The sequence below is a fragment of the Pezoporus occidentalis genome, unplaced genomic scaffold (assembly GCF_034315485.1).
Source record: "Pezoporus occidentalis ecotype Australia unplaced genomic scaffold, CSIRO_AGI_Poc_V1 ctg739, whole genome shotgun sequence".
Lineage (NCBI taxonomy): Eukaryota > Metazoa > Chordata > Aves > Psittaciformes > Psittacidae > Pezoporus > Pezoporus occidentalis.
In genome coordinates, this window is record NW_026916092.1 from 1 (window position 1) to 27,001 (window position 27,001).

Sequence of the window (27,001 nt, forward strand, 5' to 3'; positions counted from 1 at the left end):
CTTGGGACCAATACTTATACCTGATTAATATTAATTGTTTTAATATTGATTACTTGTGGTATAACAAAATTTTCTTCCTGAAATTGTAAATGATCTATGATAAACTATGAAGATTGGAAAAAAAGAAATTAAATTTAAATATCCAGTAGAAACAGGGAACTATTTCAAGAAGACCCTAGATGGTAATGGCAGTTAAAATAAAATTTTGCAGGAGAATTTTCAAAAGGACAGAAAAAGGGGATATAATAGACATTTGTTGGTACTAACAGACACCTTTTCAGGTCGGCCAGAAGCCTTTCCAACTAGAAGCGCACAAGCCCGGGATGTAACAAAGATATTGTTACAGGATGGTTGTGGGGATTTCGAAAGTATGTGCTGCATGAACTTAACTGACCATTCTGAATCAATTCATGCTAAGCTGCGAAAAGAAATGAAAATACGCAGGAGCTTAGAATTGTTGGAGGTGGAATGGATGACTGGCTAAATAACCTAGGAGGTACTGGATGGTTCAGAGAAATACTTAAACAAGGCCTTCTAATCTTAGCTATAGGACTTCTCATTTTAATGATTGTACCTTGCATAACACAGTGTATATCAAAATCACTTCATAAATCAATAGAAGGAACATGGATAGCTCTGTCATAAATAGTCTAGTAAAAGAATTTACTCATTTTATAGAAAAAAGGGGGGATTGATACAGGGTTAACCAATGTACAGGGAGGTTGTACAGGGGGGTTGTACAGGGGGGGTTAGAGGAATTCGCTTGCTTAAACAAAAGTATTGTCTGTACCTATCATGCCTACTAAGCAGAACAAAGGCACTATCCATTGATAAGGAAAAGCAGACACCTGGTTCTATTGACAAGGAAAAGCAGACTGAGTCTACTGATAAGCAGCTACTGATAAGGAAAAGCAGACACCTGAAGGGGGAGAAGCAGATGGTTTATGGCTGGGACACTGTCCTGGGTTCAGCAGTAGCAGTCATTTTTCTCCTTCTTGGAAGCTGGTGCAGTGCAGTGTTTTGACTTTCGGCCTGGGAACAGAACTGATAGCGATGTTTTGGTTTGGCCAAGGACTTTGTGAGCCTCATGCTCTGCCAGGGAGGAGGGGAAGCCGGGAGGAAGTAAAGACAGGACACCTGACCCAAACTGACCAAAGAGGTATTCCATACCACAGCACGTCATGCCCAGGATGTAACTGGGAGTTAGCCGGAAGGGCTGGGGGCCTGCAGGGTTGGAGGAGGTATCGGTCGGTGCTTGGTCGGGCTGAGGGGGGGGCGAGTTATCGGTCGGCTGGTGGTGAGATGATGTATTCTCTTCCCTTGTTATTTCCTTTATCATTATTATCATTGGTGGTAGCAGTAGTGATTTGTGTTATACCTTAGTTACTAAACTGTTCTTATCTCAACCCGTGGGAGTTGCATTCTTTTCGATTCTCCTCTCCGTCCCTCCGAGAGCACGGGGAGGGCAAGAAAAGGGGGGGAAGTGAGCGAACAAATTACCTGACTGGGTTTAAACCACGACAGTCCTTTTTGGCGCCCAACGTGGGGCACGAAGGGTTGAGATAACGACAGATCTGACCAGATTAATAGTCACTCATCACAATGACGATTTATTGGCTCTCAGAGTTGTTTCTCTTGATCTCACAGCTTCAGAATGTTGTAACTTACGTAGAGCCGGTATTTGCTGTGTTAGTGTTTATCAAATGTGGGGCCTGGGCTAAGGTTCTTGTCTCACTGTGCTTTATGGCAATGGCTTATAATACGGGCGGGCTCCAGCAGCAGGGCAGGACGGACGTGGCCATGGACTTGTACCTGGCCGTCCGGCTGCTCTTCACCGTCCTGGCCCTCGCCCTCGCCTCCATCTTCGTGAGGCTGCGGGGAGCTGAGGGGGAGAGGCCCCGGGAGCCGGCAGCTGCTGAAGCGGCCCGGGAGAGCGGCCCCGGGGACCAAGCGGCGGCGGGAGCGGGGCCGGAGGCCTTGAGGGGACGGCTGCCGATGGAGGAGGTCGGGGCGGTCGAGGAGAGGAAAGAAGCGGCTGCAGAGCAGCGGGAGAAGGCGGCGGAGGAGCCGAGCCCCGCGACGGCCGAGAGCATTTCCCGGAAGCCGCCCGCCGAGCCCCAGGAGGACGCAGGAGACCACGCAGCATTTCCCAGCAAGGCAGAGGAGGAGGAGCTGGACTCAGGAAAAGAGAAGCTGGGGGTGGGAGAACGCTGGGTTGGGGCTTTGATGTCCACCTCTGTCCCGTGTGAGTAGGAACCTGGTTTGGTTTACTTCGTGGGATGCGTGCAACAGTCTTCTTGGCTTAGTTTAGGGATGTCCTTGCGTATAAAAGCTCTCTCTGCTTCTCTCTCGCAGTGCATCTCATCTATGGGCCCCTGGTCCCTGTGAATCCACACCCAGAGTTCCTTCAGCTTTACAAGTAAGATAACGCCCACCACAAAGTGTGAATGCACAACTGGGGTTCATTTTGAGGGAGGACTTTGTCTTGGGGCTTTCAATTCCCTTTTCAGGGAGGCTGGTTTTTAGGCATCAAAGTCAGAATTCTCAGTCAAAACAATGAGGTATTTGAAACCCTCAGCAGACAGAGGTAAAATGTATTGACTTGAGGTAGTCTTCTCCTTCAGACTACTCTGAAGTAAATCCAACACTTGGAAGAGTGGTCATATGTAGCTGATACAGGCTTTGTCCCCAAACCATGTTACAGGCAGAATACGAGTGGGTAATGTCCTGCTTCAGTGGTGGCACCTTGCTGTATTCTCCCACCAGGAAGGTGCCTCCCATGTCCACAGTGTCTGTGCTGGACGACCACATCAGCCACTATCCACAGCTGGAGGATCCAACAGGCTTCCTGAATGCTTATCTCGACTTGATCAACTCCTTCTGAGCTGCTGCACCTCAGTTCTTGCACCTCATGGCAGGCTTTGGGGACAGGAAGAAACCTTGATTTTTTTATCTCCAGATCCAGCACTTTGCATTAACAACCTCATCTTTGGCTACCAAACTGCTGCATTGATGCAGGTAAATCCTTGAAGCACCAGAAAAGATGAGGCTGGGATAACAGATGAGCTCAAAGGACAACAGGAACACATGTCTGTTGCAAGAGTCCTTATTTGCCGTCACTGTAAGGCCATGCTACATGTCACTGGTAGCCAGGACCACTTGCAGTCAAGATCTGATGCATACACTCCCACCATGGATGCAGTTGAAATGATATCCCTCTGCTAAGAGTTGTAATACTTGACCACCTTGTCAGGCCTGAAGAATTTGAAGTAGAGTTTGCCTACACTAACTACAGCAGGAGAGCTGGACCTGTAATCCCCCAAGTACTGGCAATGACGCCATGCACACATAAAGGAGCATTTAAAGACTGTAATTACCTTCAGTAACCTCTTTTTAATGGCCAATGACCCAAAGGCAAGCTCTAAACCTCAACGGTTTTACTACTTCCCTTGTTTCTCTGCTCTTCAGTTGAACAAGCAGAGCTACTCAGTGATGCTGCACCCCTGGGACTACCCAGGAGCTTTGCTGAAGCCTGGTTGTAGCTCCACCAGGGCAGGCTCATGCCTCTTTCACTAGGGCAAGCTGAAGAAGCAGTGTTCTGGGGCCTAGCAAAAGTCAGTGCTCTTGTGAGCAATAGCTACTGAAGGCATAGGATGTAGGACAGGTAATTAAAGTGGTATTGGAACGCTATTCCTTCTTTCCTTCCTCACCCTGGCTTGATAACTAAAAAAACAGCAGACCAGCAGAGAGATGCAGAACTTCCCTCATAAGGAAGTTACCATAAGGTCCCTCCTTCCCTGTCTCTTCCCAGCTTTTGATATGGGATGTTTCACACACCAGTGTTTGGGATTATTAATGTAAGGCTCGCCACTGACTATGCTTTGGAGGTGAAGGTTAATCTCTCTCTGTACACTGATTTTTCCATGTGGAACAGAGGAGATGAGCATCAGGATACCATAAACTTGGAGGCTGGGTGGGTTTTAACTGCTTATGTTTGAACTTTCTTAGTGTCCCTTTAGGAATAAGGGGCTTTTTCTGAGTAAGCAGCCATCATGGGCTACTTTTTTCTGTACTGAAACAGCCAGAACTAGAACAAGAAATGTCTATTTTATTACCAGTACTTCAGATGAATTCCACCACTTGGACCAGGGTTTATTTTCTGTTAATAAAAAGCAATTTTGACAAAAGTCTGATGCCATTTTTCTTCCCACCTGCCTCTTTTCCCTTCCCTGCTCTACTGCAAGTGGCCAGAGGTGCAATAAATTAGATGGGAATGGGTAAGTGACAACAAGGGAAGGGACATGGGAAAGGCTCAGTTCCAGCCACCTATTGCCACTACTGCAACGTACAAAATATACCAAATGGAGGAGTAAAAACTACATGCAGAAGGGCAGGCAGGCTGCTTGACGGCTGGTAAATACCCAACCAGTGTTTGCTAAGGGGGTTTCCACCGCAGTCGTGCTGGAACACTCAGCCTACAGAAGCCAGGATGACATCTACAGGCGTTTCTTCTTTGCTCCTAACAGTCACCTGCATGGTGACTCCGTCTCTGAGCGCGAGCCTGGACCTCACCAGCACATCACAGCCACCTCTGTAGACACCTGAGGGGACAAAGCAATGTTTGAGATTGGCTTTAGGAGATGACTTGAAGAGATTTTCTTGTAGTCACCACTTCAGGAGAGGCTCAGTGATCTAGTCCTAACCCAGGAGCCATCAACAGACATGCTGAGTCTGCCAGTTGCAGAGAAGGGGGAAGTGACTAACAAATACCCAAACCCCCAATTTCTCCTAAGCTCTTGAGGCCAAGACCAAAGATAACAGATAATGCTGTAATGAAAGAGAGTCAGCAACTGTTGCAGGAGGGCTTGGGTGACTTAAACAGGTAAAAAGCAGAAAAGTGGGTAGCTGAAGCTCACTTCTGGTTTGAGAAGGCCACACACACTGCAAGGCTAGTACACTGGCTCAGTGCCCTTGCCCTTAAGGGAGAAATAGTCCTGAGGATGGAGCCAGGAGGGGGCTCTGTTCCCTCTGCTCCCAAGGAACAAGGGATGGGACAGGAGAAAACAGCCTCAAGCTGCAGGCAGGTTTAGATGGAGATGAGGAACAATTCCTTCCCCAAAGGGTGCTCAGGCATTGGAACAGGCTGCCCAGGGCAGTGGTGGAGTCACCGTCCCTGGAGGGATATGGAAGATGTGTACACGTGGTGCTTAGGGACATGGGTTAGTGTTGGCCTTGGCAGTGCTGAGGTACCAGTTGGACTCGATGACCTTAAGAGTCTTTTCTAACCTAAATGACTCTAGGATTCCGTAAGAAGCTGTGGCTACTGCAGGTCAATTCAGGATGTGTCTGTAAGATGGTCCTAAGAACCTCCTTCCAAGATAAGCACAGGCAAGGAACTTAGTCAGGTGCCTGCTGTGAAAGTTCTTCATTCAAAGGATTCACTACCATTCCCATAGGCAGAATACATCCATTCTGATCAACACAGAGAAAAACCTCTCAAAGTAAGAGCAGAATCTCCCAACCCATTCCCCTCCCTTTAGTAAAGCCCTGTGGGGACACAGGGCCATGGAGTCCTGCAGTGTGAGTACTTACCAGCTAAGTAGAGTGTGTGAGAATTCTTGTTCTCTGGCACTTTATCTGACCTCTCACAGGCCTGCATGCCCAAGAACTTGATGATGTTATTGACAGCTTCTGCATGCAGAGATTGAGGAAGAAAATTACCTCCAGGTTAGTGCCAAGCTCTTCTTCTCCTCTAAGCACCCATGTGGGTTAACCATTTCCACTGCAGCCCCATCAATACCCCTACTTTGCCATGCCCGCACAGCCCAGGAACCCACCCCTTCCTCCAGCCAGCTTCAGGAGAGCAATGCCAAAGTTCCACTCGCTATAATCCCAGCATTGCAATCACAGTATCACAGTATCACAGTATGCTGGAGATTGGAAGGGACCTCAAAAGATCATCTAGTCCAATCCCCCTGCCAGAGCAGGAACACCTAGATAACGTTACACAGGAATGTGTCCAGGCGGGCTTTGAATGTCTCCAGGGAAGGAGACTCCACAACCTCCCTGGGCAGCCTGTTCCAGTGTTCCGTCACCCTCACCGAGAAGAAGTTCCTTCTCAAGTTTAAGTGGAACCTCTTGTGTTCCAGTTTGCACCCATTACCCCTTGTCCTATCATTGTTTGCCACTGAGTAGAGCCTGGCTCCATGCTCGTGACACTCCCCCTTTATATATTTATTTATATATTTATAGACAGCTCCCTAGTCTTTCCTCATAAGGGAGATGTCACCCCTTAATCATCTTCGTGGCCCTGCGCTGGACTCTCTCCAGCAGCTCCTGTCCTTCTTCTAACACAATATTCCAGATGGGGTCTCACCAGGGCAGCTCCCTAACCACCGTCTTTCCAGGATGCCATTGGCCTTCTTAGCCACAAGGGCACAGTGTTGGCTCATGGTCATCCTGCTCCACAGGTCCCTCTTACACTGCTCTCTCATCTTGGAACCTGGGGTTGGCCCAGATGCAGGCTGGATTCCCTGCCCAACTCTCCAGCCTGTCCAGGTCTCGCTGGATGGCAGCACAGCCTTCCGTGTCAGCCACTCCTCCCAGCGCAGTGTCATCAGCAAACTTGCTGATAGTACACTCAATTCCCTCATCTAAATCATTGATGAATATATTAAATAATACCGGTCCCAGTACTGACTGAGGCACACTAGTTACAGGCCTCCAATTCAGCCCCATAGACTACAACTCTCTGGCTTCTCTCCTTCAGCCAGTTCACAGTCCACACTACCTGGGGCAGATGCTGTGGGAGACTGTGTCAAAGGCTTTGCTGAAGTCAAGTAGACCACATCTACCTCTCTGCCATCATCCATCCACCTACTAACAAAACCTTGTTGCTGGGACATGACTTCCCATTGGAAGGCACCAAATTCTCCTCCTATGCACCAAATATATCCCCAGCATGCCAGATTTACCAGGATTACTATGTGGGTCACCAATACAAGAGGAGAGATCACCTCACCATCAAGGGTTTTAATGGAACTAAGTGCAAAGGTTTCTTCTTTCTCAAAGTCATCTCCCACTTCTTCCCATGCTGCTGCAAAGTTTGGCTTTAAAACCTTCTGAATATGATCAGACATGGTCACCTCCAGGTCTTCCAACTGACAGAAAAGCAAAGGAGAGTTTAGGCTTACAAAATATAAGAAGTTAGAGAAATGATCATCTTAGAAAGGGAAAGACAAAGAGAGGAGGCAGCATTTTGCCAAGAGAACCCTGGCATGCGTGGCTTTAATTGCAGAAGCACATAATAACAGCATATAAAAGCAGAGAGGAAAAATAGTATTTACGGTGGTTATCTGTAAAGCTTAAACACGTTTCCTCAAACATGCGTGAGGCTCAAAGAGAGCAGAAAATGGGACAATCACTTTGGGAGTCAAAGCCCATTGCAGCTTCTACTGAGCAGCTGAGGAGAGACACCCTCAGAATCTTGAAGGAGCCTTTGCTGCATCCAAGCCCCCAAACCAGGCACTTTCCTGAGATCTGACTTGTATTTCCATGAGTGATAACATGAACACAATAAACAGAAGTACAAATGCCTGGGAGAGATTGGGCTGGAATTCTGAAAACAGACAGAGGAAGTTATTCCTTCCTTCCTTTCCGAACTCACAAATCCTTTCTCCATAGGGCACAACAGGAGGAAGGTTTTGGGGAAGGACCTAACGTTATGAGCTACAGTATTGTGGTGTTTTGGGCAGGTTTGCTGCTCTCTCTTTACAGATTTAGATCTGAAAGGAAACTGTCAGCCCAATGGCCACCTGTATGAAACTAAACCAAGTTCTGAACTTACCACATATTCATCATCATAGCCATCTTCTTCTGGGACACCCGTGTTTGGGTCACAGTCTCGAACAGTGAACTTCATTGTGCAACTGAAAGTACAAGCAACTGGGGAGGAGAGAAAAGCCTGTAGGTTAGGGGTACTGCAGTTCCTTCTCTTCAAGCAAAAAAGAGACCTGAAAGAATCTACCTCAGCTTTGCCCCAGAAGATAGAGACATGGATGTGGTCAGAGCACTTTTCAGCTGCATATGTATTTCCACCAGGCTCCCCAGGCTTAAGATGAAGACCAAAGGAGGATCACAGAAGAGGTGTATGCCAGGGCCATAATGTAACAAGCTCAGGCCTCCCAGAGTGCAGGCTCTGAGAGGAGAAACTCTGCAAAGGGTTTCTGAGAAATGGATCATGAGCCAACCCCCCAGGTCAAAGAATTCACACTAGTTCTAATCTTCCCTGGTATTAAAGGGATAACCAAGAGACCCCCTTGCTAATGAGCTGAGTCATCTTAAATCAAGTGCAAATGGGCTGACAGGCTGAGAGTACACTGCAGCTGTTGAGCCAGGAGAAGATAAGCTGCATGGAGACCCCAGAGCAGCTTCCAGTGCTTAAGGGGGCTACAAGAAATGTGGAGAGGGGCTTTGAACAAGGGCCTGTAGGGACAGGCCAAGGGGAATGGCTTTAACCTGCCAGAGGGGAGACTGAGATGAGCTCTTAGGCAGAAGCTCTTCCCTGTGAGGGTGCTGAGGCGCTGGCACAGGGTGCCCAGAAAAATCCCTGGCAGTGTTCAAGGCCAGGTTGGACACAGGGGCTTGGAGCAAGCTGCTCTAGTGGAAGGTGTTCCTGCCCGTGGCAGGGGTTGGAACTGGAGGAGCTTTAAGGTCCCTTCCAATACAAACCAGTCTGGGATTCTACATCCAATGAAGTTTCTTGTAAGTGTGAATAACAGTAATAAAATGAAGTTTTATGCAGGCCCAGACTACTGATATTTTATTTTCTATTTGCATTTTCCTTTCAATGATTCTGCTCTTGAATACAACAAAAATCCATGTTTTCAAATCTGCTCCTTTCACTGATTGAAGGCAGTAAATTCCATTTCTTAATACCTGCACCAATTCCTATTACCTCTCCAATCCTCTTCAACATCCCATTTGCAGAAATACTGCTGATTATTTCAAAATGTTTACACTATGTTGTAAAACTTGTGTATATTATTTTGCACAAACACAGGTTCTACATGAAAACCAGCACATGACACATGACAAACAGTCATTTCCGGAATCTCAATGTATTCCCCAAACTCCACCCCCTCAACATTTCATGCTGTTCTCCCAAAGCTTCCTTTGAGGGAAGTGTTGGGCAGAACAACTCCTTCCCAACAGGTACCTGCAGTGGAGTCATCCTGCGGGATCTGGACGAGGGTGTAACACATGCCTGGCTGGTTGTAAGCCAGGCTGGGTGCTGGGATGAAGCAGATCACATCATAAGCATCTGATGGGTCCATCTGCACAGTGACTCTCTCCAACAGCTGATCATTTAAGGTGTTTGTGCAATCAAACTGCAGAACACATTGAAAAGGACTTAGAGAAGAAACATTCCTAATCAAGACTTTTGCCCTCAAATCCACAGTATAAAGCAGACTCCCACTTCATTGAACAAGCTGCTGTTCACAAAAACAGCTTTTCTCTCCAGTTTTACTAGGAATCCTTAACACATGGGATCATAACCCCCATCCTTATTTGACTGTTGAGGAAAGCAGCACCCACACCCTTAATTCTACACTGCAGTTCCCCTAAGAGAGAAGCTGTACTCCCCAGGGCACTGCTTATGCTTTATTTAGATTAGATCGAAGGCAGAAGCTCTTCCCTGTGAGGGTGCTGAGGCGCTTGCACAGGGTGCCCAGAGAAGCTGTGGCTGCCCCATCCCTGACAGTGTTCAAGGCCAGGTTGGACACAGGGGCTTGGAGCAACCCACACTAGTAGAAGATGTCCCTGCCTGTGGAAGGGTGTTGTAACTGGAGGAACTTTAAGGTCCCTTCCAACCCAAATCACTATGCGACTCTATGATTAAAGGGCAACTCCAACTGCACCCAGGCAAAAGCACGTAGCTTCTCTTACCTGGAAAACAATGTGATTTGTGAACACATGTTTAATACAACAAACAAAATACTCTGTTTCTGCTTCTGTGAGGTGCACTGGCTCTGAAGACTTGAACAATGGGCCCAAGCTCTTGAACTCTGGAATGGCTGCCAGTTGTTCTAGGCAGAAAGGAAAAGAAGGTGACACTTAGTGAAAGGCTTGCTCATTGCTCCCTCCTGACCTGTTAACATCCTCCCAGCACTTCAAGCACTGGAGACCCGCTGTTCTTGTCTCACCTTGAAATATATCCTGCCGTGAAGGTGCAACTTTCTCAGGCTTGCTGGTGACAAGGGCAATCTCTGGAAGAAGAAACAAAGACTTTGTGCTGTCACCTACATCATTCAGGAGTTTTAAATGCTGCTATAACTCCACTAAAAACTCCTTAACCCGTAGTGTTGCACACATCCTGCTATGAACCATTGCCAATTTGGTTCCTCACACATACATACTGAGATATCTTTACCACAAGGCAATACTGGGTTGTAAGGAGAAAAGAGGAGAGGTGTTTGGGTCTCAGGAGACCCCACTTGCAGCACTGTGTGCAGTTCTGGTGTCCCCAACATAAGAACATGGAGCTGTTGGAGCAAGTCCAAAGGAGGCCACGAGGATGATCAGGGACTGGAACACCTCCCACACAGAGACAGGCTGAGAACATGGGGGCTGTTGAGCCTGGAGAAGCTGTGTGGAGACCTCAGAGCAGCTTCCAGTGTCTGAAGGGGGCTACAAGGATGCTGGAGAGGGACTCTTCATCAGGGACTGTAGTGATAGGACAAGAGGTAACGGGTTCAAACTGAAACAGGGGAAAATTTAAAGTTGGATATAAGGAAGAAGTTCTTCCCTGTGAGGGTGCTTAGGCACTGGCAGAGGGTGCCCAAAGAAGTCATAAATGCTCCATCCCTGGCAGTGTTGAAGGCCAGGTTGGACAGAGACTTGGTCAAGTGAAAGGTGTCCCTGCCCATGGCAGGGGTTGGAACTGGATGATCTTCAGGTCCTTTCCCACCCAAACCAGTCTGGGAGTCTATTATTCTATGACAAAGGCACACTTCAGTGCAAAATATTCAGAAAAAAAGCTGGAAGAAGGAGGAGAAGGGGGAAAACCCCCTCAAACTCTTATTAAAGTTGCACAAAGTCAGAATGGAAGAACTGAGCAAGAACACTGAAGAAAGCCAGTGAAGTGAGTGAGCACTCCTGGAATGTATCCACCAACCAATGTTGATCTAGGTACAAGCTCCTCTCTAACAACTAAACTAACAGAACAGCCACATTCTTGCCAACACATGTTTCTTTGGAAGAAGCGCTCTCTTCCTTTATCTGCGAATACCAAGGAGGCAAAGCCAGTGATGCTGCACCCTGTTTAGCTGAGCCACCACGTGTCTTGGCCTGAGCCTACTGGGATGGAGCCAATTTACAGACATGAAGTTTCACTATGGCAACATTAATGCTTATAGCTTTGTCCATGGCCTATTTAAACATCAAACCCCAGACTGGTTTGTGTTGGAAGGGACCTTAAAGCTCCTCCAGTTCCAACCCCCCACCACAGGCAGGGACACCTTCCACTAGAGCAGCTTGTTCCAAGCCCCTGTGTCCAACCTGGCCTTGGTTAGCCTAAGTGTTACCTGCTTTCTGTTCAAAGACTGGTGCAGTAGCCAGTGGAACTGTTTTCATATCAAAAGGTTTCTCAGAAGGCTCCAGTGTGTATTGGTGCAGGGCTTTCTCCATCCCAGGAACAGAGACTGTCAATCCTGCAAATAAACACAGGCAGGAAAAGTCAGTTCTAACAGCAGGAACTGTCAGAGGCCCATGGCAATAGGATTTACATGTGAAGAGTGGGAATTCTGGAGGGCCCACTGCAACAAAAGCAGTAAGATGCTCGAGTCTGAAAATTTACCGGTGTCTTAGTTACATCCGCCTTGAGATATAAGCAAGAAAGATTATTTAAAGAGCTCTCATCTGAAGCCTGTCAACTGGATCAGGCTGCAGAGAAACTCTTGTAAGAAATCTAGAGTTTACAGCTAGATGCAGTTTGGACTTCAGCTAATAAAAACCTAACAAAAGCATGTTTGTGTCTCAGTAACCACAAACACACACTAAGTACTTCACAATGCTAGACAGGATAAAAGCACTGCTCTGCAGATGACACAGGAAGTTGTTATTCCAGATTGAACTGCAGTCTGAACAGTTCACTCCAGAAAAGTCATTTTGCAGTCCTCTCACGTGTGTTGACTACTCTGCTCCCATCGACTCAACTACAGACCATAATCCAGTTTTATAACCAAAACTGGCAACAAGATGTGGCATCCTCACTTTGTAATGGAGATGAGGAAGCCAAGATTAAGAAACCTGTCCCAGGTGAGTGATGGAAGAAGCAATGATGAAAAAAGCTTAATTCGTACTTTTCCTCCATTTCCTACACAATCCTTCCCATATTTTGGCAAATTTGCCATTTTCAGTACCTCAAAAGGAAAGAACTTGGGTCAGAAAAAAAAAAAGTTGTGTCCTTTGTAGTTATTCTGACCCAAGTTACATTAGAGAAAATTGTTACAGCAAAGCCCCCCCATAATAAAGTTAAATAACAGCTCATAAAATAACCCTTTCCATCACTGACCGTTGAAAATATAGGCAGCATTCAGTGCTATTTGCCTCTGCTGTAGGACATTCAAGTAGAAGGTTGCTCTGTCCCGAACTTCGTCATCACTGTCTATCATGCACCTGTGTTGGGGAACAAGAGGACAGCAGTCAGCAGCTGAGGACATGAGGAGAGCTGAGCTAGAAATGGCATCAAGATTGGACTTGATACTGCAATGATGCTCTGAGATCCCTCAACAGCTATTCAAATTAGACAAAAAAATAGTTCCTACAACACAGTAGTTGAAATTTAAATGTGTCTCATCAGAAAACCAAGATTAAAGGAGATGTGCGAGCTGTTCACACCATGCACACTCGCTAGGTTATAAAATATACACCTCCAAACCTTACGAAGTTCAACCAAGCCAACTGAAAGGTACAGGAACTTGTGACATGGTGTATGGCATCACTACTCAGCCATAAACAAATGTTATTCATGAGTAACATTGGAAATACGTTTTCTTGCCTCAAGGGATGCAAAAAGATGTGTGCCTATAGGAATGCAGATTTATTACCTGCAGAGGAATGTTCTCAGAGTTTACTATCAGGTGTTCCAATCACATTATTCATTTGCTCATCTCCGGCAGTGCTTTGCTGCCCCCAGCCAGGAAGGCTGAAGGGAACCATCTCCCAACTCCTCAACTGGTATGTTGTGGGAACCCCAGTCCAAGTTCTGACCAGACCGGACCTTGATTCCTCTGTGGAGCCAGACCAAGTGTCACCAAGAAGCTCAGCACAGGTACAGCTGTGTCCACTCACCTCTGCAACAGCACCAAGATGCTGGGAAGAAGATTCTCATTCTGGGCACCAAACTTGGCCAATGCACTGACAGCAGCTGAGAGGAAAACAGGAAGATGTCGGAGGTGCAAGAGCTATACACAAACACATCCTCAGAGTCATGATTCAAGGCATCTCATCTCAGTCTCCCCTCTGGCACATTAAAGCCATTCCCCTTGTCCTGTCCACACAGGCCTTTGTCCAAAGCCCCTCTCCAAGTTTCTTGTAGCCTTTTAGGCACTGGAGCTGCTCTAACACCTCCTGGAGCCTTCTCCAGGATGAACAGCCCAGCTCTTTCAGCTTAGCAGCATTGCAACTCTGTTCTATGAGAACTCTCTTTTTAAACTGGAAAAGGGTTTGAACTGGACTAGATGAGCTTTAAGGTCCCTTCCAACCAAACCATTCTGTGACTCTATGTGAAGAGATGAAACACACTGCAGGATAAAAAAACACCTTCACAGCTCACTCATTCAAGAGCTCGACCTTCACAATGCCTGTGGAATAACCATTGCCTCCCATTCCCAAACCCAGTTTCAGCCTCGAGATTTCCAGCAGACATGAAAACATCAAACATAAACTGAACTCACCAGCCCTCACAGCCTCATTCTCCAGCACCACCCTGTTGAAGATGAAACGGATGTACTTGGAAGGGGATGGAGTCCTCGGCCCCTCTTTGCCCAGGAGGTGCAGGATCTTCGTGGCCAGGACAGTATGTTCACAGTCCTCGATGAACTCACAGAGGTGAGCCAAGCCTGTTTCCTTACTCTCAGGATTCTCCTCAATGATACTGATTATACAATCCACAATGGCTCGTTTGTACTCAAAGCCACCCTGGGAAAGGAAAATCAAGGACACTGACCCAGAAGGCAGAGCTCAGACATCAGTGCTGCTCAGTTCCCCTCACACTTCAACTGCTTCTTGCCATTAAGAAGAACAACCATTGTGCATCAAGAGAACAGAGGAGCAGTGCTGGTTGACCTAACAGGGTCTTCCTAGTGCCCCCATGCCCACAAAGGCACATCTGAGCATTAATTCCAATCAGTTGCTGATGTACAGACAAGTTTGACCCATGACATAAGAGAGGTTACTTAATCACTCAGACCCCATCATTGCTGTATACTGACATAAGACAGAAAAGACCCTTCATGCTTGCAGATTACTTATTCCTTCCACCTGACACATTATCAGAGCTTCCCCCCCATCACTACACAAAGAAAAGTTTGTGCATCATCCACGTACATCATCCCTGAGCATATTGGAGAGGAAGGTCATCATGACACTGTGCTTCCGAGGGTATTTCTGGCACAAAGCACTGATAGCCTGTACCACCACCACCTGCAAACCAATACAGGAGGACATTAGTCATATGCATTTATTATGAAGAACGAAGTCTATGAAGAACACACACTTCTCACTAGCTCAAGCTGTCACAGTGACAGATGAAATTAATGTACAAGGATCCTAATCAGGTGGTGGAGTCTCAGCATGAGCATTAAGTCCCCTGGGCTGGCATGGTGCAAGACCTGGCTCTATTAGAGGACCGTAATTTAAAATAGACTCCATTTATTCAAAGCTTCCCCTCACTTCCTCCCTCTGTCCAGTGATGATCCTGACCTAATTCTACCTGAAGTAGTTATATTTTCTCATTAAAACTCTTTGCAATTTGGAATTTCTCTAATCCCCATTTTCTTTTCTCATAAACACAAGAACTTACGGCCACTGTGCACTAGTGGAAACTGACTTGGTAGAGACATACTATCCTCTACTACATGCCTTCTATTAGTAGAGACATGCTCCTCAAGGCAACTCCGTGGTGTAAAGGGATGGGTACAAGTCAACTACCACCCTTAACCAAGTTCTTAGCCAAGTTTAGTCAATATAGGAACATATAATTCATACTATTTCCTAACTATCACACTTGAAGTGATACAGACTCAATCAGAGCAGTTAAAATCCCTCTTCCTCTCCAAAGGAACAACCAGAAGGCAGTACAATGGTTTGCAAGACACTGCACAAGAGCCAGAAATCGACCAAACATTTATCCTTCCTTGGAGTGATGGAAGGAAATGACACAGCATATTTCAGTTGGAAAGCAGAGCACTACACCTTCTGAATTTCAAGCTGGCTTTGCTCTATCAGACTAAGCCACTAAAGGATTAACAAATGGGAAAAGCTTCATAATAACAAGAATGGGAGAAAAACCTGCAGCTGGAAAGAGCAGAGGCCTCCAGTGCCACACCTTAAACTCATCTGGTATCTCTGGCACGAAGGAAGAGATCTGTTTCATGAGCCTGTCTACACTGCTCTCACTGCCTGTCTTCAGCAGGGTGGTGATGGCGAGAGTAGCGATGCTGCGGTTGGAGTCAGTGATGAGGTTTTCCAGGTCCAGATTGCAGGCAGTGACTGCAGATGGATGCTTCATGGCCACCTGCAAGGAATGCAATTCCAAACTAGATGGGAGCAATAATGTAGGATCAGAATCATGGAATGGTTTGTGCTGGAAGGGACCTTAAAGCTCCTCTAGTTCCAACCGCTTGCCATGGGCTGGGACAGCTTCCACTAGAGCAGGCTGCTCCAAGTCCCGTTCAACCTGGCCTTGAGCACTGGAAGGGATGGGGCAGCCACAGCTTCTCTGGGCAACCTGTTCAGAGCCTTATAACCCCTAAAGAGCTTCTTCCCAATACCTAATCTAAATCTCCCCTGTTAGTTTAAAGCCTTTCCCCCTTGCTCTAGTCCTACTTGCTCTTATAAAATCTAAAACAAACTTTTCATGAGGCAAGGATGAAGGATTGCAGCTAAACCTACATCACACTGCTGTTGGCAGGATGCAATCAAAGCTCACGTTCTTTTGTTTCAGTGTTTCAAATGAACTCCAAGTTACAGTTCATGAGTTTGACAGTCACAAACTGTTTCTGCTGTGTGCAGCTTTTACATCAGAATGTTATTTCCTTCACACACATCCTAGTCACACTTTTGGCACTATTAAACATCTGAGACTTTGCTTCCTTGCAGCTCACAAGTTATCAACCTACATATAGCTCTGTGATCCAGAAATGAGCAAACAGAACTTGGATGCAGAGAACATTTCCATCACACCAGGAGATGTGGCATGGACAAACCAATTCTCCATCATGGAGTATCTGCAAGTAATCATGAGAGCAGTAACTCTACTGTAGGTAACACACCCTTAGGAACTGAAGTCTGGCTTCCTCTGATGCTCAGAGGTTTCTGCTTGTTTAGATGGCTTTGGCAGCACTCACTTTATTCAGGGTCCGTACAGCTGCGTATCTCAACACAGGTTTGGGAGAGCTACAAAACAGCTGCAACACTGAAAAAGAGGAAGAGAAAAATAAGAGAAGTCACTCACAACAAGATGTTACAGAGCAGAGACTGTTTAACAAATGCCAGCTCCCAGTAATGCAACTCTAGGCACCTGGAATGTGTGGGGAGCAGAAGGGGAGAGCCCTCGCAACCAGATGAGGAAAGGGAAATTGCCTTGAGCCAGCACTTTGATATTGGCAATGCAAATAGTTCAGTCAGAACTCACTGCAGCAGGAAATCAGATCACGTCTCTTTGAAAGAAATGGAATAGAGAGGAATGTCCAATGTACCCATGCTCAGCTACACACTGCTAAACATTCATGTGGCTCTACCCATAACTTATTATTGGCTTCACAAGCAAGTTCGAAATACCCTCCTGGTTTTAATCTTGCATCAGTAATAGGTGGTTTGCACAGCTGCCTGTGGCACATCTGGGCTATCAAATTTTCATCTACCTTCCCTTTACCCCAACTTCCTGCAGCTGGAAAAAGGAAAATGCCACCGCTACTGCCTGTTCCCAAAAGCTCTGAAGGAAATGGGGAAAAGGGATCAATGTGCTTCTCATCCCAAAGCCCTCTAACTGGGGAAGAAACAGGAAATTCACAGTTTGAGTCCAGTATTTATGTTGTGCTGTCTCTTACGTGCTTTACCACCCTTTCAGCTGCTTGAGGGATACCAAGGACTCCATGACCAACCTGAAACAGCGGGTGCCAGCTCCCTGGCTGTGCAGTTTGGGAGATGGATGATTGCAGAAGCAGCTTCATAAATAACCATTTCATGCTTGTTCCTCAGACAGCTCTCGATGAAGTCAAATAGTGGACTCTCATGGCTACAACCAAAAGAGGATTCACAGCAGGAATAATGCTGAATTACTTACAAACCACTAAAACTGCATTTCTGAGAACTTCACTCGCACAGCTAATGCACTGGCTTTCATTTTTCCTAGGCCATCAGACTGCTCAACTCATACTTGAGCTCTAATTATTCTATTTATTGTTAAACTGTTCATCTTGACATTATCCTCTTTGGGCTAGAAATGCTGCTTTCTACATATAAATACTTTACCATTAATCATGTGTCATTTACCATGAATCATATATCATATTATCACGTCATATGTTATTTCTACAACAAATATCCAGTGATAAAAGAATTTCATCAGATAACTGTATCCTCCCCTGCTAATATGAGGGCAGGATAGGAGAGATCCTTCTGTTCACATCCCCAAAAATATAGGCGGAACCTTATTGCATTTGAAATCACAGAATCACGCAGAACAGTTTAGGTTGGAAAGGACCTAAAGATCATCCAGTTCCAACCCCCTGCCACGGGCAGGGACACCTTCCACTAGAGCAGCTTGCTCCAAGCCCCTGTGTCCAGCCTGGCCTTGAACACTGCCAGGGATGGGGCAGCCACAGCTTCTCTGGGCACCCTGTGCCAGCGCTTCAGCACTCTCATAGGGAAGAGCTTCTGCCTTATCTCCTACCTGAACTTCCCGTTTCACTTTGAACTCATCACTCCTTGTCCTATCACTACAGTCCCTGATGAAGTCCCTCTCCAGCACAGAGAAGGTCCCTTCCAACCCAAACCATTCTATGATTTTATGATTCTATCCATATTTACATTTCCACAAGCTTCAAACCCCACAAGTTTCCTAGCTACCCTTTACCTCAAAATAATAAGTAGGTTTTGTAACTCACACACTGCCTCTTACTTACCCCTCTTCAGATTCCTTCAAGAGCCTGCTTGCAATTCGGATCAGCATGCAGTAAGCAAACTGGGATTTCATGCCAGATTTAGTGAACTTATTCAGCATCTTGGAAACTGCAAGACGATCATTTTTGCGAAGGTGATAGAGCAGCCCCAAAGCATGATACTAGGAAATGAGAAACAAAGATGTGCAGCTATTGAATACACCCCTCAGTGGGAAACGCCAGACTGCAAGACCTAAAAGAGTGCTAGTAATTAGTGTTTCCTAGCTGAAATACCCTCTAACCTCAAATGAACCTGACAAGTTACAAGTATCTGCAGTATTTCCTTCCCCTTCCTGCCCACCATAAGACAGGCTCAAAGCATTCCTGAAGATTAAAAGAGCCACGAAGGGAGTTTACTCCCCTTTCTCCCCACTAAATGTCAGAACTTCAAAGGCTCACTGAATTATCCTGCACAGTAACACTTGCATTTCCAGTACACTCAACATCCAGGATATCCCAAGGCCTTCAAATGACAGCTGACCTTACAAAAATGTACAGTAAAAGTACAAAGAAACATTTCTAGTTGCCAAATTGTTTGGATTTGGTTTTTTTTTGTTGTATGACCGGAGTGAGTCCAGAAGAGGCCGCAAAGATGCTGCAAGGGCTGGAGCAGCTCTGCTCTGGAGCCAGGCTGAGAGACCTGGGCTGGGTCAGCCTGGAGAAGAGAAGGCTCCTGAAGGGGAGACCTGAGAGCAGCTCCAGTGATTAAAGGGGCTGCAGGAAAGCTGGAGAGGGGCTTTGGACAAGGGCCTGTAGAGACAGGTCAACGGGAATGGCTTTAACCTGCCAGAGGGGAGACTGAGATGAGCTCTTAGGCAGAAGTTCTTCCCTGTGAGGGTGCTGAGGTGCTGGCACAAGGTGCCCAGAGAAGCTGTGGCTGCCCCATCCCTGGCAGTGTTCAAGGCCAGGCTGGACACAGGGGCTTGGAGCAAGCTGCTCTAGTGGAAGGTGTCCCTGCCTGTAGCAGGGATTGGAACTGGATGAGCTTTAAGGTCCCTTCCAACCCAAACCAGTCTGGGATTCTATGATTAATGAAGCTGCTCACTGGATAAGAACAGACTTGGTTTTGATGGTTAGTCTGTAACACTGACTGAACACACAGAACACCTTCATTTCCACAGCTCTTTAGAGTATTTGTACCAATTATAATTTCACTAACATGGATATCTTACTAATATCTGGGCTAATCTCCATGGGCCTATAGTAACTGCAAATGTTCTGAAGGCCAAGGCAAGAGATGCTGGTGTTGTGGGTGGCAGAGAGATAATTTCTTAATCTCTTTGAAAACTCAGATTCAAAGCCTTTCTGTGACAACTACTGTGAAACAGTCAGTGGCATCCCAGCCATCAAAAGGTTGGCAGGGAAAGGGCAAGAGCACTGTACTGAAAAGCCAGCTCCTCAAAAGAATCTTGCACTGGGATCACCAAACTTGTGAGTTTCTGAAGTAGTTGTTTCCTTCAAGTTACAGTCAGAATCATACAATGATTCTAACAGAATCATAGAACTGGGTTGGAAAGGACCTTATGACCATCCAGTTCCAACCCCCTGCCACAGGCAGGGACACTTTCCACTAGATCAGGCTGCTCCAAGCCCCATCCAACCTGGCCTTGAACACTGTTATTTTTGAAAGAATAAAGAAAAAAGGCAAACCAGTTACTCCTTAATTTACTTTAAGAACTCACAGAATGCTGTGAAAACCCTCCAGTGTGTTAACTGCTTCCTGAAGCAACCACCCTTTAACATACCTGCACCATGATGTTGTCACTAGAAGCTGCTTCTTGAGCTTCATTGATCCACCGCTTGACTATGTCGTAGCTGATTTTCATCATATGCTGGAAGAAACCACAAATGGAGACTGGTGACAAACTAAAATCAGAAGCAGTGAGGTACCACAAGCCTTGTTTTACCAGCTTTGAGACAACTGAGGGCTTTGCTGTGTACTACAGGTAACAAAGAGTAACTCACATCCATAGTTTATATGGATGCACTTGTTTCAATGAAGAGAAAAGTAACTTGGAGAGTTATGTTCAAACAGGACTGAAGACAATAGGAGGAGAATGCACCTGCTTACAGTTATCCCAGTAGGTCAGTATTAATTCAGTTGTTAGTATTAATCCAACTTTGCACCCTCAGGGTCCTAACAGAGGCTTCACTCCACCTCAGCTGGACCTTTTACCTCCTGCCTTCTTGATTTACCAAGGCAGCCAGCGTCTGTATATCTATAAACCACTGGTTTTCTTACATCTCAGACTACCCATGCTCTCATTTGTATTCTCCTCTTTATTAAAGAATTAACCTAGCAAGGTATTTTCCAGCCTTTTCTCCCAAATAAGGGAGGAACACCTTCAGACTGAACTTCATCTTGCCCTTCTATCTATTAGCGAAAATGATCTTGAATTGCAGCAGGGCAGCAATTTCATGGATCTTTTCTTTTGCAGAGCACAAAGCCAACTGCTTTTACTGCCTGTCACAGAATTCATACACTTCTTCACAGTCACTTGTGTTAGTTCTTCCACAGCACAGGCTGTTTCTTAGTTACTCTCACCAAACCAAGAGACACTTTCGTGGTCTTCACTGTGCTTGAGTACTCTAAACTCAAGCCTCTAAAGACTCTTTCCCAGAGAAACTCGTCCTACACTGGCTGCATAGAGAGATGACTGAGCACTTTGCACTTAGCTATTATAACTGATGTACTCTAAGGTAAGAGAACATTAAGGAAGGAGTTTGAGAGGACAGAGTCTGCCTGAGTCACAGGAAAACTCCACTACCACTACTTCTTGTTTTCCAGTGAGCAGATGAAGATGAGAAAGAAAAGAAACATCTCAAAAGGAAAACAAGAAAGAACAAAACAAAGGCCAAGCAGAGCTACAAATGCAGCAGAGTAGCCTCCTACCCACAACACAACACACAGATTCCCAATCATCTACTGCTTTACTTACTAAGGAAGACACCAGTGCAGAACTAGACACACTGGGGACTTTGTCCACAATGGCTTGTTTCATATATCTCTCAATGGCTTGTAGCATTGTAGCCTGTGAGAAGGAAAAAGAGAAGTGTTGATACTTGGGAAGCAGACCATAAAAGCAGTATGAGGCAAAAATACACACACAGCATATTCAAAATGCATCATGAACTGTTCTGCAAGGGAGAGATTAGTATCAGTTGCCTGGTCCTGGAGGTTTAGTGGCAGAAACAAAGTCTACAGCAAAGCAATCTTAGATCAGAAACCAGAGCTCCAAAGCTCCTGCCTTCTCACTCCATGTTTACAGTGCTCCAGCTCCACAGAGGTCCTCGCATCTGCAGCAGGCTCCAGAGCTGTCCTCCCTACAGCAGAAATTCCATTACCACTACAAGAATACACCCTGCAAGAGAGGGCTTTTCTATTTTAATTTTCTATTTTAGTACTTTTCTATTTTATTCTATTTTAAACACACTCATCTCTCCCATGACAGAGATGTGATTTGGACTTACATCAGTGATCCTGCAGAGTGCTCTGATGGCCGGGCCTCGGTACACATCTTCCTTCCCTGTCATGTCTTTGGTCAAACTGAAATAATCATAGACACTCTGTCAACACCACTTTAACATCCCAATGCCTGGTCTTTTTGTGACATTTGCCTCATCTCACATAGCTGTTGGTCAAGCTGTTACCACCTAACTGCTGAGCTCTAGTACTGGCTAGAAACAACCTCTTAATAATCAGCTACTTAAGAATTAACAGCATGGGATTCTGTGGAAACAGAGAACATTACAAAATGCACAGTTCATAGAATCAGAGAATCAGAGACTGGTTTGTGTAGGAAAGGATGTTAAAGCTCCTCCATTTCCAGCCCCCTGCTACGGGCAGGGACACCTTCCACTAGAGCAGTTTGCTCCAAGCCCCTGTGTCCAACCTGGCCTTGAACACTGCCAGGGATGGGGCAGCCACAGCTTCTCGGGGCACCCTGTGCCAGTGCCTCAGCACCCTCATAGTAAATAAATCCTTCCTTATATCCAACCTGAACTTCCCCTGTTTAAGTTTAAAATAGTATGTTCAAGTTTTCATAATACACCTTTGCCACATGCCTGGTTCATTCAGCTCAGTTGTTCTTCTCCTAAGTGCTTTCTTTCTACCACGTGACATTTTGAGTTAGGTAACAGCAAAGTTTCAGCTGCTGAGCAGCTTTAAAAAATATAGAAAATAAAACAGACACATCAGAGATCCCATTTTGCTCTCCAGCAACTATAACATCTATCCTGCAGTCCAAAAACCTGACAGTTCAGCTGGAGGACTGAACTGGGCTTTGCTCTGTTTGTCCCTAACTGCTCTGACAGCAAAGCGAAACAGAAAATCACAGCCTTGGTGTGAAAAAACCATCAAGAACCAACAGTTAAAAGGAATCAAAACCAACTCCCCCCCATCAAGAAACCCACAAGAAACCAAAGTTTCATCCAACTGAGAAACTGCAGGCAAGCCTCTTCCCTTTTTAGTAAAGAGTAACACCACAGGAAGAAGAAATCAACATTTCATGTGGTAACATACTCTGTATCATAGGACAGTTTGTTTTCCTTTCCTTTATTATCCTTCATAACGCAGAATTACAGCAGCTAAAAGAAACACAGAGATAGAGCTACTTGTTTAGGAGCTCTGATACTGTGCTGTCTGTGGTTCTACTACCTGCTTGTGACTATGATGACGTCCTCAGAAATATTGGCCATCTCTTTGATGGTAAAGTAACACATTCTTCTAAGGGTTTGCTGTGAAAATGTAGTGCAGAAAACTATTAATGGCAAGCATAAATAAACACTTCCTACAAGTTTTGAAGTTAAATAAAAGTTCAAATATTCAACTTTAAATTTTGAGCAAGCTTTTAAATAGAACACCCTCTTCCCCACTTCTATACAAAGATAAAGCAGTGGTGTACAAAGCACACAAGTTAAATTGTGTTTGATAACTGGGGAATAGCCTTACTGTCAGTTATCAAACAAATCAGGAGAATAAACATATCTCTATCTTGTAAGATAAGACTAAAACCAAAAATCCATGTTAATCATGATAGAAGTGAAACATCTGAATGCAGAAGCCTCACAGTTATCACTTAAAAGCTTTAAACCCAACTTCCTCTGATCTATTTGCTATTGTAAAGCAAATATCCAAAGAGCACTGACACTTTAACTCTTGGAAAGCAAATAACACATTTACATTAACCACCCCTCCCGCCCTTCCAACACATGGATATGAGAAAGGTCCCAAGCACTCTGTAGTTCCAACACAGTTCCATGTTCAACATTCCTCAGTCAAATCTCTAAACACCTGAGGTGCCAGTTTATAGTGAACAAAAATTAATGAATAAAAACTCTTCTGAGTTCTTACACTCTGCAAAAGAGATCAGAGAAGGAATTTACACTGGGCTAAATCCAAAGTTTAATCTAGCTTTCTTAGGATGTTCTCACCCCTTGACTCCATGGTGATTCCTGAATAGAGCAAGCTGTTCTAGGGAATAGCTGGATTTAGTCTACAGGCAACTTTTAAATTCTATTTTGAGTTCAGCAGATGGTGATTATTTGTAAGTGTAAGAAACAGTCATAAAATGATACTGATTTGTATATTAAAGGCTTTTGTCATTATTCACATGCTTTAAAACAGTAATTCAATGCAGAAAAGAATAAACCCAGCACCAAATACAACCTGCAGAAGTAACTGTGTGTTATTATTCAGTCACTTGTTTCCAGACCATGACTTGCCTCCAGCTAGTACTTGGCGTGCAGAGCTTGTTCTTTGAAGTGCTCACCTCCCACATCCCAACATCCAACTGTAGTTGGATGTAATCTGTAGTTACCACAAATCCAGACAAAAGCAGGGAGGCAGCAAGTGCTAAACAACCAGGTACTTACATCATTGGATTGAAATAATCTGGTCATTGCAAAAAAAGCTTCTGTGGCTTCAGTGGTTCCAAAGTGTTCACCCTGAAAACAGCACATAAGAAGCAAGAGAAAAATCACCATTGTTACTGAGCTGCCTCCACCTTTCAGCCTCCATTTTTAACACCTACCCACACACCAAGGATCTTTGCTTTGAGGCTTTTTCTCATGTTAGAAACCATCCCTCCCTCACCTTGTGTTTCCTGAGGAGTACCTGTCAAATTTACCACTACTAGCTACTTGGTTTCAACAAATGCCATCCATAGCTGTACAGCAATGGAACAGTTTGTTAAGTAGCCTGTGCTCCCTTTTCTGGCATCCTTGGTTTTGTCTTACCTAAAAGGGATCTACTTGCTGCCTGAATTAAGACTGAACAGCAGAGGTCCAACCTACTTTGATGTTAAATACAACCTGACACACACGAAACCTGATCTACATAAACACCTGAAGAAAATCTTTCTTATCATGCTTCTAATTTAGCCCCAGACAAAAAGACACCCTTCTACCTCATCACTTCTTGGCCTATGTTTTCACTTTGTCTCAGTCATTCCCACTTTAGCTGGGCAAACCCAAGTGTCTCTTTCATTGCACAGGGCTGTGATGGCCACAGATCAAGCAGCAGCTCTCACTTGGCACTCATGGAAAAAGTGTTAAAAGCTTCAGTGATATGTATCTCACTCCAGTTAGCAGCAAGTCAGAGGGAAGAACATAATACTAAAGCATAAACACCCCATTCTGGATCTCCTTAAAAAGCTACCTCCCAAATCTGTCAGGAAGAGGTACAAAACTTCTTTCACACTGAAAGCTATCAGAAATTAGAATCACAGCATCACAGAATGGCTTGACTTTGCAAAGACCTTAAGCTCATCCAGTTCCAACCCCTTGCCAAAGGCAGGGACACCTCACACTAGATATGTCTCTCAAGGCTCTGTGCAACCTGGCCTTGAACACTGCCAAGGATGGAACATTCACCACTTCTCTGGCCTCATCACCCTCACAGTAAAGAACTTCTTCCTTATATTAGCCTTGGGAATATTCATTCTGGCTGGGAAGAAATGATAACACTTACCTGGTTCAGCAAGTAAAGGATTTTGGTAAGGATGTGCAGACATCTTCGTGGATTTATAGGGGTCTCGTTAAAGATACGAGCCTATAGACACAGTCTCCAGCATCCCCATAGGCCCCCTACAGATACTGGAAGGCTGCTATGAGGTCTCCACGCAGCCTTCTCTTCTCCAGGCTGAACAGCCCCAACTTTCTCAGCCTGTCTTCATATGGGAGGTGCTCCAGTCCCCTGATCATCCTCATGGCCCTTCTCTGGACTTGTTCCAAGAGTTCCTGCTGGTCATGCTCCTTTTGATGCAGCCCAGAATACTGCAGGCTTTCGGGGCTGCAAGCGCACACTACCAGCTCATGTTCATTTTCTCATCAACCAACACCCCCAAGTCCTTCTCCGCAACGCTGCTTTGAATCTCTTCCCTGCCCAACCTGTAGCTGTGCCTGGGTTACTACACATAAACCCCTCAGAGACTAACTTCATAGACTCCCAGACTGATTTGAGTTGGAAGGAACCTTAAAGCTCATCCAGTTCCAACCCCCTGCCACAGGCAGGGACACCTTCCACTAGAGCAGCTTGCTCCAAGCGCTGTCCAACCTGGCCTTGAACACTGCCAGGGATGGGGCAGCCACAGCTTCTCTGGGCACCCTGTGCCAGCACCTCAGCACCCTCCCTGACCTGCTGCTCACACTGTGCGGGTGCAGCCCAGCACTCAGAGGGGATTCTGGGCTCAAGCACACACTGAAGCCGGGTCATGGAGAGCTTTGTCACCCAGCAACCCAAATCCTTCCCCTCAGGGCTGCTCTCAAGCCATGTGCATTTAATTTACATACCCCGGGCTTTTAAATTAACTGTTTGAATATAGCCATTCAAATTTGGGAGCTGCAGCGCAGAACTTCCTCAAGCTGCTAACACGCTCTGAAGGAAAAGAGTTCAACAGTCTGATGACCATTCATACCTCCTGCAGCACAGCACTCTTCTCCAAATGCTGGAAAGGATTAGAGCCACTACCTGAGGAACAAAAGAGACCTCTCAGTTAAGGAAATGCATTCCTCACAAAAAAAAAAAAAACAACAAAAAAACCGAACTGGAGGAACAGTCCCTAAACTTTAAAAAACCACCCCATGCTACAGTGAAATCCCTGATGTTCTCCACCAAGAGCTTTGAATTCACTTTCCTCAGCGGTATATTCACAGGTACAGGAGGAAAAGGTGTGGAGGAAGCAGTACCAACGTAGCTGGAAGGCAAGGAAGAACAGTGTAATACTCCCTCTTTACATAAAGCCATTTACTCTATTTTTCCCTAGTGCCCCTATTTTTATTCCTTCAGGCACAGAAAGCACTGAAGGCATCAGGACAGAGCTAATGATCTGGATCTCAAACAGAAGTGCATCAATCAATGCTCCACTAAAACGGGCTACTCAGCAAGCTCTAAATAGAGTCTGGCTTCCACACATCACAAAATCATTAGCAGCAGAGTATCATCATCCTGTAACACCTCAGCCTTTCAACAGGCCAGAACCAGCCCTTGAGAGTAATAACTTATTGGTGATGACACTTCTCTGTCAGCTGCAGACAGCAGCCTTCTAATCCATTCC

At 45.6% G+C, this 27,001-nt stretch overlaps 1 protein-coding gene and 1 long non-coding RNA gene across 5 annotated transcripts; one reads left to right on the forward strand and one right to left on the reverse strand.

Annotated features, from left to right (window-relative positions):
• Nucleotides 1–2,203: 2,203 nt before the first annotated feature.
• LOC134155134 (uncharacterized) lies at nt 2,204–2,900 on the forward strand. The gene is made up of 3 exons (XR_009961435.1): nt 2,204–2,245; nt 2,356–2,419; nt 2,767–2,900. It is a non-coding gene; the product is annotated as an uncharacterized LOC134155134 (long non-coding RNA).
• A 1,188-nt stretch (nt 2,901–4,088) lies between these two features.
• LOC134155133 (coatomer subunit gamma-2) lies at nt 4,089–26,462 on the reverse strand. Of its 4 annotated transcripts, none has more exons than XM_062601988.1 (23): nt 26,363–26,462; nt 25,417–25,497; nt 24,321–24,392; nt 23,104–23,183; nt 21,918–21,993; nt 21,386–21,478; nt 20,192–20,278; nt 18,411–18,568; nt 17,388–17,521; nt 16,632–16,699; nt 15,611–15,799; nt 14,611–14,706; nt 13,959–14,202; nt 13,354–13,429; nt 12,575–12,678; nt 11,586–11,711; nt 10,206–10,268; nt 9,949–10,088; nt 9,218–9,389; nt 7,847–7,944; nt 7,022–7,160; nt 5,593–5,691; nt 4,089–4,601 (listed from the first exon to the last, which is right to left on the reverse strand). In XM_062601988.1, exons 3-23 carry the CDS (start codon nt 24,345–24,347, stop codon nt 4,471–4,473), a joined length of 2,400 nt encoding a protein of 799 aa, XP_062457972.1. In that variant the 5' UTR covers nt 24,348–24,392; nt 25,417–25,497; nt 26,363–26,462; the 3' UTR covers nt 4,089–4,470. The 4 variants fall into 4 exon arrangements, with proteins under 4 accessions (XP_062457972.1, XP_062457973.1, XP_062457974.1 ...); XM_062601989.1 differs by having other exon boundaries at nt 26,238–26,369; XM_062601990.1 differs by lacking the exons at nt 23,104–23,183; nt 25,417–25,497; nt 26,363–26,462.
• Nucleotides 26,463–27,001: the final 539 nt, after the last annotated feature.

What these genes read in the sequence shown, in the direction of transcription:
- LOC134155133 (XM_062601988.1), bottom strand. Translation starts at nt 24,347, where the DNA reads ATGACCAGATTATTTCAATCCAATGAT. An exon ending in GCTGGCACCCGCTGTTTCAG is followed by an intron (nt 16,700 to 17,387) that starts GTTGGTCATGGA and finishes CCTCTTTTTCAG; the next exon opens with TGTTGCAGCTGTTTTGTAGC. An exon ending in ATCTTGGTGCTGTTGCAGAG is followed by an intron (nt 12,679 to 13,353) that starts GTGAGTGGACAC and finishes TCCCCAACACAG; the next exon opens with GTGCATGATAGACAGTGATG.